Raw genomic sequence first — 13,799 nt, 5'->3', positions numbered from 1 at the left:
TATTAGCCAGGATGGTCTCCATCTCCTGGCCTCGTGATCCGCCCGTCTCGGCCTCCCAAAGTGCTGGGATTACAGGCGTGAGCCACCGCGCCCGGCACAAGTTTTCTTTAAACATCTGTTTCCAGTTTGAGGGGGAACATATACCTATGAGTGAAATTGCTGGGTCATATGGTAATTAATTCTATGTTTAACTTATCGGGAAACCCTCAGATTCCATTTTAAACTGGGAATAATGATAGCACTTGCCTCATAACATCGCTGGGAAGCTTACTTGAGATAATGCAATAAAGCACTTAGAACAGTATCTGGGCAGTATCTGGGCAGTATCTGGGCCAGGCATGGTGGCTTAGCCTGTGATCCCATCACTTGAGCTCAGGAGTTTCAGACTAGCCTGGCCAACATGGTGAAACCCCGTCTCTACTAAAAATACAAAAACCAGCTGGGCATAGTGGCACGTGCCTGTACTTCCAACTATTTGGGAGGCTGAAGCAGGAGAATAACTTGCACCTGGGAGGCGGAGGTTGCAGTGAGCCAAATTCACACCACTGCACTCTAGACTGGGCCACGGAGTAAGACTCTGTCTCGGAAAAAAAAAAAAAAAAAAAGAACAGTATCTGGCACATAGTAAACACCCTATAATTATTAGTTGTTATTGGCTATAGATGGATGAATGAGTTTTAGATGGATGGATGGATAGATGGAAGGGATGGAGCTGAGCCTGGGGCCTGTTTTCACACTGCCTGTTACTGGGAATCAGATCAAATTCTATTGATTTCCAAATGAAACTCATTAGGCAACTTTTCACATTAGAATAGGTTATATTCAATAAATTGAGGAAGAGACATCTTATTTTTCTTTTCCCCAGCAACTTTTCTGAAAATAAAGGCTTTTGCTCTCTCCTGCACTTTTCACCCACCCACTCACCCGCCTCCCAGAGTCAGACATTCAGTCCATAGATGTAACTCTTTTATTAATTTCCCTTGAAGACTGATGATTTTTTTCTAGTTTTTGCCACATCTCATAGTTGACAAAACTACAATGTGGATTTAAGATCAGCAGCTTTAAACCACAAATATTAAAGCATTTAAAAAATAAGTTCAATTAGAGACAGTTCACATTGTACAAATCAACCTTATTGTAAATCTAAATATCATACATAATCACTTTATGAGGAAATATAAGTCCACATTGTTAACAATACAACTGTATAAAAGGAGTTACAAAAATAAGGATTACATTTACCCTTATCTTGGGATTTCAACAGTTCCAGAAATTTTACAACTTCAGGACCACTATTTTAGGCATGTTAGTGCCTAAACATATTTGCTGTGCTGCAAAGATAGTTGACCCAATCGGTTTAGCCAAAACTCATTGCATGACTGCTTTCTGCCTTGCCTTGTGCCGTAAAGTAGACATGTAGTTCTAGCTACTTTAGGCTTTAGCACTAAATGAGCACACTGGTAGCAATTAGAAACATTTGGGGTTTTTTTATTTAACTTTTTTGAGACAAGGTCTCTCTCTGTCACCCAGGCTGTATTGCAGTGGCAGGATCACAGCTCATTGCAGCCTCTACCTCCCAGGCTCAAGTGAGCCTCCCACCTCAGCCTCCCAAGTAACTGGGACCACAAGCACACACGCCACCACACCCAGCTATTTTTTTCTATTTTGTTGAGATGGGATCTTCCTGTGTTACCCAGGTTAGTCTCAAACTCCTGGGCTCAAGCGATCCTCCCACCTCAGCCTCCCAAAGTGCTGGGATTAAAAGTGTGACCCACTGCACCCAGCCAACATTTTGGTTTTACCTCTCTTTTCAGTCAATTACTATCATCCTCCAACTTCCATACCTGTCCACCCTGTTTCCTGAGAACAGGGGCCTCTCTCTGATTTATCTTATCTCCAATACCTGGTGCTATAATGCTCACAGGTGCTCCTTCCAGTCTCTGACATTTCCCTATCTCTCCTACTCACATTTATCTTCTGCCCCACTCCTGAATTTCTGAGGAAATATTACCTATCATATTGGTAACAATGAAAAAGACTTAGGCCGGGCACGGTGGCTCGTGCCTGTGATACCAGCGCTTTGGGAGGCCTCAGGTGGATCACCTGAAGTCAGGAGTTCAAGACCAGCCTGGCCAATATGGTGAAACCCGTCTCCATTAAAAATACAAAAATTAGCTGGGCATGGTGGCAAGCATCTGTAATCCCAGCTACTCATGAGGCTGAGGCAGGAGAATCACTTGAAACCAGGAGGCGGAGAGTTCAGTAAGCTGAGATCGTGCCATTGCACTCAACCCTGGGTGACAGGAGTGAAACTCCATCTCAAAAAAAAAGAAAACAAAAAAAGACTAATAATATCCCATATTTATGAGGTGTGTGGCAATGGGTGCAATGTATGAGGTATAAATTAATGCAGCCTTTTGGAAGGCAATTGGCCAATGTGTATAAACTATTAAAAGCATATACCTTACAACAGAACCATCCAACTTCTAGAAATCCACCCTTCAAAGGTATTTAAGCACATACACAAAGGTATATTACAAGGCTATTCATGCAAAACTATTCACAGCAGTGAAGGATTATAAACAACCTAGATGGACTTCAGTAGGGTTGCTGTATTTTCTAACAGTTCTAATTCTTGGGTAGTTCTTCCTTACACTGCTGGAATCTATTCACCAGCTCCTGTGTCCAAGGTTTCCCTCTCCGGGGCCTCACAAAGCAAATCTAATCGAAGGTCATGTTGTCATTAATTTTGTCCTTCCTTGGGCGTGGCCTGTATATAAACTCCATGGGCTCTATAGGTCAAACTTGGGATACAGCATCTAGAAACACACTTCAGATTACCAGAATTTTTGGAAGCCCAATTGAATGGAGCAGGAGTCTCAAAGCAAAACAAGGATTACAACACATTCTAGTCTCAAATAAATATTCAAGCATCATCAGCTGTCCATTCTTTTACTTGGCACTTGAGTCCTCATTTATTGGGTGTCATTCACTGGGTGGAGATTTACTGTGCTGACTCTGCTTTCTTACTCACTAAGCAAACCTCCTACCTCTTATCTGCAGCAAGTTGCTGCCCACTGTTTTTTGAAAGGCCTCAAATACACAGATCAAAACTGGGTGGCACTGCTGTGAAAAGTTCTCATCCTACAGGTAGGGAACAACTAGGTAGATTGTTAGAACGTCTCTAGCCTTCTGTTTAAAAATGGAAATGTTCCTTATGCACACCAAGAACCAAAAACCCTTTCATGGGTTCTGAGAATTGGGGAGGGGGAAAAAAGAACCGAAAGGTAAGCAAAACCTTTCCTTCATGGTTGCCAAGTATTCTTTTTTTAAACAAAAAAAGGTTTTAACTTTATTATCATTATTATTATTATCATCATTTTGAGATGGTGGCCTCCCCATGTTGTCCAGCTGGTCTCAAACCCTTGAATTCAAGGGATCCTCCCTGCTTGACCTCTCAAAGCATTGAGATTACAGGTGTGAGAGAGCCTGTAATCCACAAGTATTCTCAAGAGGAAACATAGAATGATCCCACCTGGTCACAAGTACTCTTAAAAGGAAACACAGGGCCAGGTGCGGTGGCTCGCGCCTGTAATCCCAGCACTTTGGGAGGCCAAGGTGGGTGGATCACAAGGTCAGGAGATCAAGACCATCCTGGCTAACACAGTGAAACTCCGTCTCTATTAAAAATACAAAAAAATTAGCCAGGCTGGTGGCAGGCACCTGTAGTCCCAGCTACTCGGGAGGCTGAGGCAGGAGAATGGCGTGAACGCGGGTGGCAGAGCTTGCAGTGAGCTGAGATCGCCCACTGCACTCCAGCCTGGGTGACAGAGCGAGACTCCGTCTCAAAAACAAAAAAAAAAGGAAACACAGAAAGAACTTTCCTACTTCCTGACTTTGCCTGGAATAAGCATTACTTGTTAACAATCACAGAGCCAGTGTGTTGGCCAAAGACTTGAAAGGGCAGGACTGTGCTCATTTACTCAGGACAGTTGAGTACCTTTAAAAAAAAAAATCTGTTGAAAAGACATTTCTTTTTTCTTTTTTTTTTTTTTGAGATGGAGTTTTGCTCTTGTTGCCCAGGCTGGAGTGCGATGGCGCAATCTCGGCTCACCACAACCTCTACCTCCCAGGTTCAAGCAATTCTCCTGCCTCAGCCTCCCAAGTAGCTGGAGTTACAGGTGTGCACCACCATGCCTGGCTAATTTTGTATTTTTAGTAGAGATGGGGTTTCACCATAACTCCTGACCTCAAGTGATCCATCCACCTAGGCCTCATAAACTGCTGGGATTATAGGCGTAAACCACCATGCCCAGCCGAAAAGAGATTTCTATAAAGAGATTTACATAGGAGACTCCTGACATTTGCAAAAGATTTTTCCAGACCTTTCAGATGCTCTAATGTACTACATACCACACAGTGCCTCCCAAAATTACATTGTAAAGTATAGCCAGGCCGGGCATGGTAGCTCACACCTGTAATCCCAGCACTTTGGGAGGCCGAGGCGGGCAGATCACTTGAGGTCAGGCATTCAAGACCAGCCTGGCCAACATGGTGAAACCCTGCCTCTACTAAAAATACAAAAAATAGCCGGCCGTGGTGTCATGCCCTGTAATCCCAGCTACTTGGGAGGCTGAGACAGGAGAATCTCTTGAACCCAGGAGGCGGAGGTTGCAGTAGGAGGTGGAGGTTGCAGTAGGAGGCGGAGGTTGCAGTGAGCCGAGATTTTGACACTGCACTCCAGCCTGGGCGACAGAAACTCTGACTCAAAAGAGAAAAACAAAGGTTAATTTCTTTCTTGATGAGTAGCTTTGGCACTAGCTGATGCACTCACTAAACAACTGATACCAGGGATCTTAGACACGACTGAACTTGACACACCGTGCCAGTTTATCCAAAACTTCTATTTGTAGCCAAAAAACAAAGTCACTGTCTTATACCTCCTCCTTTCTCTTTGTTTATATCACTGGCACCAATGGATGATTTATTTTATGAATCTTTTCTACTCTGCAAACAAGAAACAAATATTTTAATCACTGCATGCAAACTACATAAAGGATAACAGTCATGTGAGATGTCCAGGCAGAGCGGTAGGCCTGGCTCACTAACAGGCAAAGCCAATCATTCAACTCATATTCATTCATAATAGGCCTTTGGGAGTAACTAGTAAATTATCAAAATTGCAAGTGTTGAATCTGCAAATGTCAAGGACTTTCAGTGTATTCTTTGACAACATGTATGTAGTCGTCATTTGTCAGTTTTCTTGGGGAATTTATCTTCTCCTGGTGGACAGCAGGAAACGGCTGCCATTACAGACATTAACCATGCCCAATATTCACTTTCACATGTCCCGAGGCAGCTAGTCACCTACGCTTGACCAACCAGCTGCATTTGCTTAGGATTTCTGAGGCTGGAGGTGGGGATGGAAAAAATTCTTTACAGTGGTTGCAGCAGTGGCAGCAGTATCCAGTGTCCAGACAGCCCTGCCATTGGGGTCAGCATGGCATCCAGCGTCCAATGCCAGCTGTGGCTGTGATGAAGGCAGGAGCACTGGGCACTCAGCAGCAGCAGCACTGAGGCTGTCCTCACCTACCTGGCTCTGTGATGGGATTTGTTGTAATTCTAGGTACCTGGTCTCTCCGTGTTTTTGCTTATTTCCCAAGCCTTGTTTCTACAGCCTTCCAATGATTCCGTGACTTACTCAATGTGCTTTGAATAAAATTCATTTCCTGATTTAGACAGAATCAGTTCCCATCTTTTGCAATAAAAAAACCTGACTAGGGCCGGGCACAGTGTCTCACACCTATAATCCCAGCACTTTGAGAGGCTGAGGCGGGCGGATCACCTGAGGTCAGGAGTTCGAGACCAGCCTGACCAATATGATGAAACCCAGTCTCTACTAAAAATACAAAAGTTAGCCGGGCATGGTGGCATGCGCCTGTAATCCCAGCTACTTGGGAGGCGAAGACAGGAGAATCACTTGAACCCAGGAGGCGGAGGTTGTAGTGAGCCGAGATTGCGCCATCGCACTCCAGCCTGGGCAACAACAGCGAAACTCCGTCTCAAAAAAAAAAAAAAAAAGCTGACTAGGCTGGCACAGTGGCTCATGCCTGTAATCCTAGCACAGTGGGAGGCCAAGGTGGGAGGATTACTTGAGCCCAGGAATTCAAGACCAGCCTGGGCAACATAGTGAAACCCCGTCTCTAAAAAAAAATTAAAATTTAGCTGGGCATAGTACCGTACACCTGTGGTCCCCAACTACGTGGGAGGTTGAGGTAGGAGGATTGCTTGAACCTGGGAGGTTGAGGCTACAGTGAGCTGTGATTATACCACTGCACTGCAGCCTGGGCAACAGAAAGAGACCCTGTCTCAAAAATAGAAAATTTTAAAAAATAAAATAACCTAACAAATACATATGAATAGCCAAGAAATTCTTAACTCTACCTGGAGTGTTCCTGTTGCAAGTTAAATTCAGTTCTTGACTGAGCACGGTGGCTCACGCCTGTCTGTAATCCCAGCACTTTGAGAGGCCGAGGTGGGTGGATCACCTGAGGTCAGGCATTCGAGACAGCCTAGCACATGGTAAAACTCCATCTCTACTAAAAGTACCCAAAAATTAGCCAGGTGAGGTGGTGGATGCCTTTAATCCCAGCTACTGGGGAAGGCTGAGGCAGGAGAATCATTTGAACCTAGGAGGCAGAAGTTGCAGTGAGCTGAAATCATACTGCTACACCCCAGCCTGGGCAACAGAGCAAGACTACGTCTCAAGAAAATAAATAAATAAATAAAAATAAAATCAGTTATTGTTCTGTGTTTGGGAGACACAGTGAGAGGAGCACAGAATCAGGAGATGTGTTTTCTGGTCTAGACTGCCATTTCCTGGCTGTTTGACCCGGGGCAAGTTCCTTCCTGGCTCTGAGCCACAGCTCTCTCAGCTGCACCGTGAACTAGACCAGAAGTTCCCCAGACTGGCTTTGCCAAAAAAATTAGCAAAAATTAACCAGGGCCGGGTACAGGGCTCACGCCTGTAATCCTAGCACTTTGGGAGGCCAAGGTGGGTGGATCACCTGAGGTCAGGAGTTCAAGACCAGCCTGGCCAACATGGTAAAACCACGTCTCTACTAAAATACAAAAAAAAAAAAAAATTGGCCAGGCGTGGTGATGCGTGACTGTAGTCCCGGCTACTAGGGAGGCTGAGGCAGGAGAATCACTTGAACCCGGGAGGTGGAGGTTGCAGTGAGCCAAGATCGTGGCACTACACTCCATCCTGAGTGATAGAGCAAGACCTTAGCTCAATCAATCAATCAATAAAAGAATGCTTGTGGTGCTCGCTTCAGCAGCACATACACTAAAAACTGGACCGATACGCACGGGAAGATGAGCACGGCCCCTGCACAAGGATGACACGCAAATTCATGAAGCATTCCATACAAAACAGCAGAGTTATTTAAAAAACAGTTTTTTAAAAAGGAATGCTTCTGGAAGAAAGGGAGGGAAAGAGAGAGGGAGAGAAAGAGAGGAGGGAGAGAAAGAGGGGAGGCAAAAGGGGGAAGGAGGAATTCCAACCACACATTGACTAAGTCTTTGTGTGACTTTATGTTGAAAAGAGCCTTCTACCAGGCCAGGCACGGTGGCTCATACCTGTAATCCCAGCACTTTGGGAGGCCGAGGCAGGTGGATCATGAGGTCGGGAGATCGAGACCAGCCTCACCAACATGGTGAAACCCTGTCTCTACTAAAAATACAAAAAATTAGCTGGGAGTGGTGGGAGGGTGGGTGCCTGTAACCCCAGCTACTCGGGAGGCTGAGGCAGGAGAATGGCATGAACCTGGGAGGCGGAGCTTGCGGTGAGCTGAGGTTGCGCCAGCACTGTACTCCAACCTGGGTAACAGAGCGAGACTCCATCTCCAAAAAAAAAAGAAAAGAAAGAAAGAAAAGAGCCTCCTACCGACTTTTCCTCTGCACGGCCGCACCCCTTCCATTATCATTCTACCATCACAGGGCACCATCGCTGTGAAGCCGCCGTGTCACAATGGCTACCAAAAAAAGGACTTGCCATCTGCCTTTGAAGAATAGCCTGCCTTGTGTTTGACACTGTAAAGACCTGAATTCTACTCCTGGCATCCACATTTAGTTTTTCACTGGGCCTCAGTTTCCTCAGCTGTAAAACAGAGCTCACCTCTGCCCTGAGCATCTTACAAAATTGTGGTAAAAATCAAATAAGATAATAAAGAGCTACTAGAATAATAAACACTTACTGTGTGCCAACTTCCAGGCCAAACACTTTATGAGCATTCTTTTCATTAATTTTTACCACTTTGTAAGGCAGGGTAATAACATTCCCATTTTAAGGATAAAGAAACCCAGGTTACCAAAGTAATTTGCTCAAGGTCTCACAGCTAATGAGGGGAAGGCTGGGACAAGAGTCCGGGCGCCTGACTCCAAAGCCCCCGCATGTTCCACAGCCCCTGTGATTTCTATGCAGCAAGTGTTATAGAAAGGTACTTCTTTATTTGTCATGGGATTAGAGTTAAAAATAAAAAATTTACTCCAGCCTTGGCAACAGAGCAAGATCCTGTCTCAAAAATAAATAAATAAATTTAAGATTTTAAAACGTAAAATTGGTTTTTTTTCTTTTTTTTGAGACGGAGTCTCGCTCTGTCACCCAGGCTGGAGTGCAGTGGCACGATCACGGCTCACTGCAAACTCTGCCTCCCAGGTTCACGCCATTCTCCTGCCTCAGCCTCCCGAGTAGCTGGGACTACAGACGCCCGCCACCACGCCCAGCTAATTGTTTTGTATTTTTAGTAGAGACAGGGTTTCACTGTGTTAGCCAGGATGGTCTCGATCTCCTGACTTCATGATCTGCCCCCCTTGGCCTCCCACAGTGCTGGAATTACAGGCATGAGCCACCGCGCCCTTTTTTTTCTTTTTTTTTGAGACAGAGTTTTGCTCTTGTTGCCCAAGCTGGAGTGCGATGGCATAATATCGGCTCACCGAAACCTCCGCCTCCCAAGTTCAAGAGATTCTCCTGCCTCACCCTCCTGAGTAGCTGGGATTACAGGCATGTGCCACCACACCTAGCTAATTTTGTATTTAAGTAGAGACGGGGTTTCTCCATGTTGGTCAGGCTGATCTCGAACTCCCAACCTCAGGTGATCTGCCCACCTCTGCCTCCCAGCATGCTGGAATTACAGGCATGAGCCACTGCCCTGGCCACATTTAAAAAAAAAATTAAATAAGAAAGAATGGGCCAGGCCTGGTGGCTCATGCCTGTAATCCTAGCACTTTGAGAGACAGAGGCGGGAGGATTGCTTGAGGCCAGGAGTTTGAGACCAGCCTGGCCAACACAGTGAAAGCCTTTGCCTACAAAAAGAAATTTAAAAATTAAAGTTTGCCAGGGGCAGTGGTGTGCACAGCTGCACTTCCAGGTACTCGGGAGCCTGAGGCAGGAGGATCGCTTGAAACAGGGAGTTCAAGATTGCAGCGAGCTACAATGGTGCCACTTGCACTCTAGCCTGGGTGACAGAGCAAAATCCTGTCTCCAAAAACTAAATACATAAAAATTAAAAAAAAAATTAAACAAAAGAAGTGTGAGTCTTCTTTTTGGTTATTGTCATCCCATCCTTTCCTGTACTCTTATCTCCCTCTTTTTCCTCCAGCTGCCTAGACAGTCCCAGACTAGTCCCTGGGAATTCCCGAACGGAAGCTGTAGAGGACTTGGCAGGTCATGACCCCTGGGGGAAGATGGGGCTGGGAATTCCCACCATCCCCACTGCTACCACGAGGACTCTAGGTGGACACAAGTGTCCAAGACGGGAAAAGCATTTGCCTCTTTGAGAAGCCGGAAGACTAAATTAGGCTCACCTTCCCTTCTTCGCCTCACCCAGAAGGGCCCTGGCAAGGCCAACACCCTTACAACAACTCCTTTTCCATGGCAGACACTTTTAGTTGTGAGCTTGTGCCGCTTGCCTAGCTGCATTCAAACAGGGAGCTTTTAAATATCTGAATTGTTTTTTCTAAACAGCTGGCCCCACCCATTCGTTGGTACCAGGCGGGCCCCTGCCGGGGCTGAGACCAGCCTTGATGTGGCTGGGAAGCTCAGGAGGCTGGGCAGTGGGCTGCGCTGGGTGTAGCCAATTGCTGCCCAGCTGGGCCTGGCATGGAGACTTTTGGTGGTGTTGCTAGGCGCCTGGGTAATTGGAGAGGCCAGGATTGGGCCTCTGGGCCACAGAGCTTAGCAGCCTCCTTCATCACACTGCAAACCGTCATTATGTCAGAGGCCTGCAGCAATCTCTCTGCGGTTACAGCCTGAAAGGATGCTTTTTTAGCTACAGAAATTAAGAACTGGCTTTTCAATATTACAGGTTTGTGGTTGTGGTTGTTTTCTTTTGGCTACGTTTCTGAGGATACACTTGGAATAAATAGGCAAAAGATTTAAAAACAAAAAATGCCTTCACAAACGCCCATTTCCAAAAGCTTTGCTTTTTCCTGAAGCAAAGCACACTTGACCTCAGCAGTTAGGGCAACTAAGGTAGACAACTCTGCTTCCTGAGCTCTCTCCATGGTCCACTCCGTGTCAAAAGCTTCTTCCTTGAAACTTCACAGATGGGCTATGGTTCAGGGTAGGGGGACCAGAGAGAACCCCAGTCACGTGCAGGGCCTCTCACGGAATCATTTCTTCGAGTCCCTCCCATTCAAAGACCATCATAATACCTCAGCCTTCTCACTCTACAGAACCACTTTCGCTTATATTATTTTCTGGATCCTCCCATCTGCTCTGTGAAGAAGACATCTTTATTATTCCCATTTTGTAGGTGAACAACTAGGGCAAAAAAGAGGCATCCATGATTACATACCTAGTGACAGCAAAGCTGGAGCACAAACCCAGGAATCTCAGACCAGAGTCTGGGCCGCCCCACAGCTATGTAACATATTACATATATTTGTGTACCCTGTTATAAGTATTTGTGATGGTGATAATAATACACACTGGTGTAGAAGACATAGGAATTTCATCCTGTATCTCGTATTATCCTAAACACATCATCTTTGTTGGTTGTGATTGGGCTTTCAAAGCTGTGGTGTGTGCACTAAGGGATATAGTCTGAAAGAATTCTCAAAGACAGACACGTTATTTGCATGAGTTAACAGACCTAGCACACCAGAGTACAAGGCTGAAGGAAAACAGTGACCGTGAGGCACTTACCCCTTAATTCAGGGACAGTTGGCTCAGGTCCTTACGTAAGGAGACAAAATCATGGCCTTCAATAGATATTTGTGAGCATTTTTCAAAAAAGGCTTTCACTGCCTCATCTAGAATTTTTTTTCAATAGTGGTCCATTGATAATGACCAACCATCTGGCTTGCACAGGACTAGGAGTTTCTCGGAATGTGCGACTTTTAGTGCTAAAATCGGAGCAAGCCAAGGGTGTTGGTCACCCTGTCATGGACCACCTGCATCAGAATCATCTGGGGAGGTTAGCAGAGATGGCTGGTTCTAATCCTAGGGCACTGGTTCTTCACCCTGGCCTCACATTAGAATCATCTGAGGAGACTTAAATGTGTTTGAGCTCACCCCAGATCGACAGAAACTGGGTCTCTGGGGTGAAGGCCTGGCACTCGTATCTTTTCATGTGCAGCCAAGACTGAAAACTTCTGCCCTAGAGATTTGGATTCAGAGGGCCTGGGCCCAGGTCTTGTTCAGAAATCTGCACGCATTTTTAACAGCTCCCAGGGATTCTTATATACACCATGTTTCGACAACCAGTGAATGCTTATGTGATGTGTGCATCCAATGGTAGCATTCCCTGAATGCCTTGTATGTGTTACATTCTGAAAATACATGGGGAAAAAAAAAAATGGAAAGAAAAAGAAACCACCTCCTGTTCTCCAGGCCCTCTCTATTCAGTGGGGAATAAAGACCTATAAATTGTTCCAACATAGTATACTGTGGTTTAGATTTAAAAGTGGGTCAGCGCCATCAGCATGGTTAGGGCTATTCAGTTCCCAGAAGCCAAGTATGGTAGACTAAAGATGGAGCATATAATTTTCCATTCCTCTCACCAAGAGATACGGTTTGGGTTTGTTTCTCCTCTCCTTAAGTCTGGGCCAGCCCTGTGACTGGTTTTGACCAATACTACGTGGCAGAAGGTGTGCTGGGTACTTTGCAGCGCCAGGCCTTAACAGCTATGCAGTCTCCACTTTTGCTCCTTTGGGAATGCTTCCGCTTTGAAGCCTAACACTATATAAGAAGGTTGACTATCTGGAGGCCACCATACTATGAGGAAGCCCAAGGTGCCCACATGGAGAGAGAGGCCATGTAGAAGAGCACGAAGGTAGGAGTCTCTCTGAGCCTGCTCCGGCTCAGGAGTTTGCCTGATTTAAAAAAAAGAAAAAGTCATGTGAAAATAAAGAAAAGCACCAAGGTGCCAGATCTATTAATGGAACCTCCTTGACCTACCAGCCCAGCTCATCCACCAGTTGAATACAGCTATGAATGACCCTAGCTATGACTACATGGAGAAGAACTGCTCAGCGGAACCCTGCCCAAACCCCTGACTTACAGAATTATGACAAAATAAAATGAGTCTTGGTTTTTCTGTTATTTGTTTGTTTTGAGACGAGGTCTGACTCTGTCTCCCAGGATGGAGTGCAGTAGCAGAAACACAGCTCACTGTAAGCTCCACTTCCCTGGTTCAAGGGACTCTTGTGCCTCAGCCTCCTGAGTAGCTGGGACTACAGGTGAGCACCACCATGCCTGACTAATTTTTGTATTTTTTGTAGAGACGGGGTTTCGCCATGTTGCCCAAGCTGGTCTTGAACTCCTGAGCTCAGGCGATCCACCCCCCTTGGCCTCCCAAAGTGCTGGAATTACAGGCGTGAGCCACCACACCCATTCTTGTTTTGAGTCACTAAATTTTGGGGTGATCTGTTACACAGTAATAGCTACCAGCATGCCTCATCAGAACCAGAAGACAGAATGACATCTCGTACCATTCTGCCTTTCTTTCCATTCACATTGTTCATCTTTGTATTCTTCCGTTGAGTAGCTTACTGATATCTGACCCGAAAATGCCCTCCCAAATTAGTCTTCACTCTGTTTCCACTCCTGCCTCCCTCCAACATGAAACAAAACAAAACCGTGAATCAGAGTGTATCAACTCTCAGCTTAAAAATCCTTCAATGGTTTCCCATTGTCTTTGGGATAAATATAGGATCCTGACGTCAAGTGATAAGATCCTGTATGACCCAGCTCCTACCTTCTTTGTGGAATTCCCTTTCTACTTCTTTCTCCCGACGACTCAGTGCTGCAGCCACAGCGGCGTCTTTCTGTTCCTGGAACACACCGAACCCTCTCCTGCCTCAAAGTCTTTGTACTTGCTATTTCTTCTACCTAGCCCTCCCCATTCCCTACAACGCGCACACACAAGGTTGGTCTTGGTCCTTCATAACCCGTAGCACGTCCCTAGGAAGTCTCCCCTGCCCTTGCCTTCCCGCACCCCTATAGACTCTACTACGTTTCCCCACTTCTATGCTCCCAGCACTTACCATTATCTAAAAATAGTTGGTTTATTTTATTGTCTGTCTCCTTCTGCTAGAATATGAGCTCCACAAAAGCAGAAAATATTTCTCAGCAAGTGTTTGCTGAATTAACAATCACACGAATGGAGAAGGAAGGAAAAGGGAAGTATCATGGAAAGAGCTCCGACATTGCAGGAGTCAGAAAATCCTGGTCCTTGCTCTAATTCTGCCCCTGCTTACCTATGGATAAACCACTTCCCCTCACCTAACCAGAA

The 13,799-nt window shown here is 45.7% G+C and overlaps 1 protein-coding gene across 3 annotated transcripts in view; it reads right to left on the bottom strand.

Annotated features, from left to right (window-relative positions):
* Positions 1-13,799, bottom strand: part of RHBDL2 (rhomboid, veinlet-like 2 (Drosophila)) — a 57,897-nt gene that overhangs the window by 33,295 nt on the left and 10,803 nt on the right. The window contains exon 1 of one of the 3 annotated variants that reach the window (XM_011977684.1): positions 9,868-9,986. The exons of 1 other annotated variant lie outside the window; for it this stretch is intronic. In XM_011977684.1, the coding sequence (XP_011833074.1) occupies positions 9,868-9,982 (115 nt within the window). In that variant the 5' untranslated portion in view covers positions 9,983-9,986. Of the gene's footprint in view, positions 1-5,181; positions 5,732-9,867; positions 9,987-13,799 lie in introns of those variants that run through there. One more of the 3 variants, XM_011977685.1, reaches the window with a different exon arrangement.

Source organism: Mandrillus leucophaeus, unplaced genomic scaffold, assembly GCF_000951045.1.
Source record: "Mandrillus leucophaeus isolate KB7577 unplaced genomic scaffold, Mleu.le_1.0 Scaffold182, whole genome shotgun sequence".
Classification (NCBI taxonomy): domain Eukaryota; kingdom Metazoa; phylum Chordata; class Mammalia; order Primates; family Cercopithecidae; genus Mandrillus; species Mandrillus leucophaeus.
The sequence above is the reverse complement of the archived record's forward strand: the minus strand, read 5'-3'. Positions and strand labels throughout refer to the sequence as shown.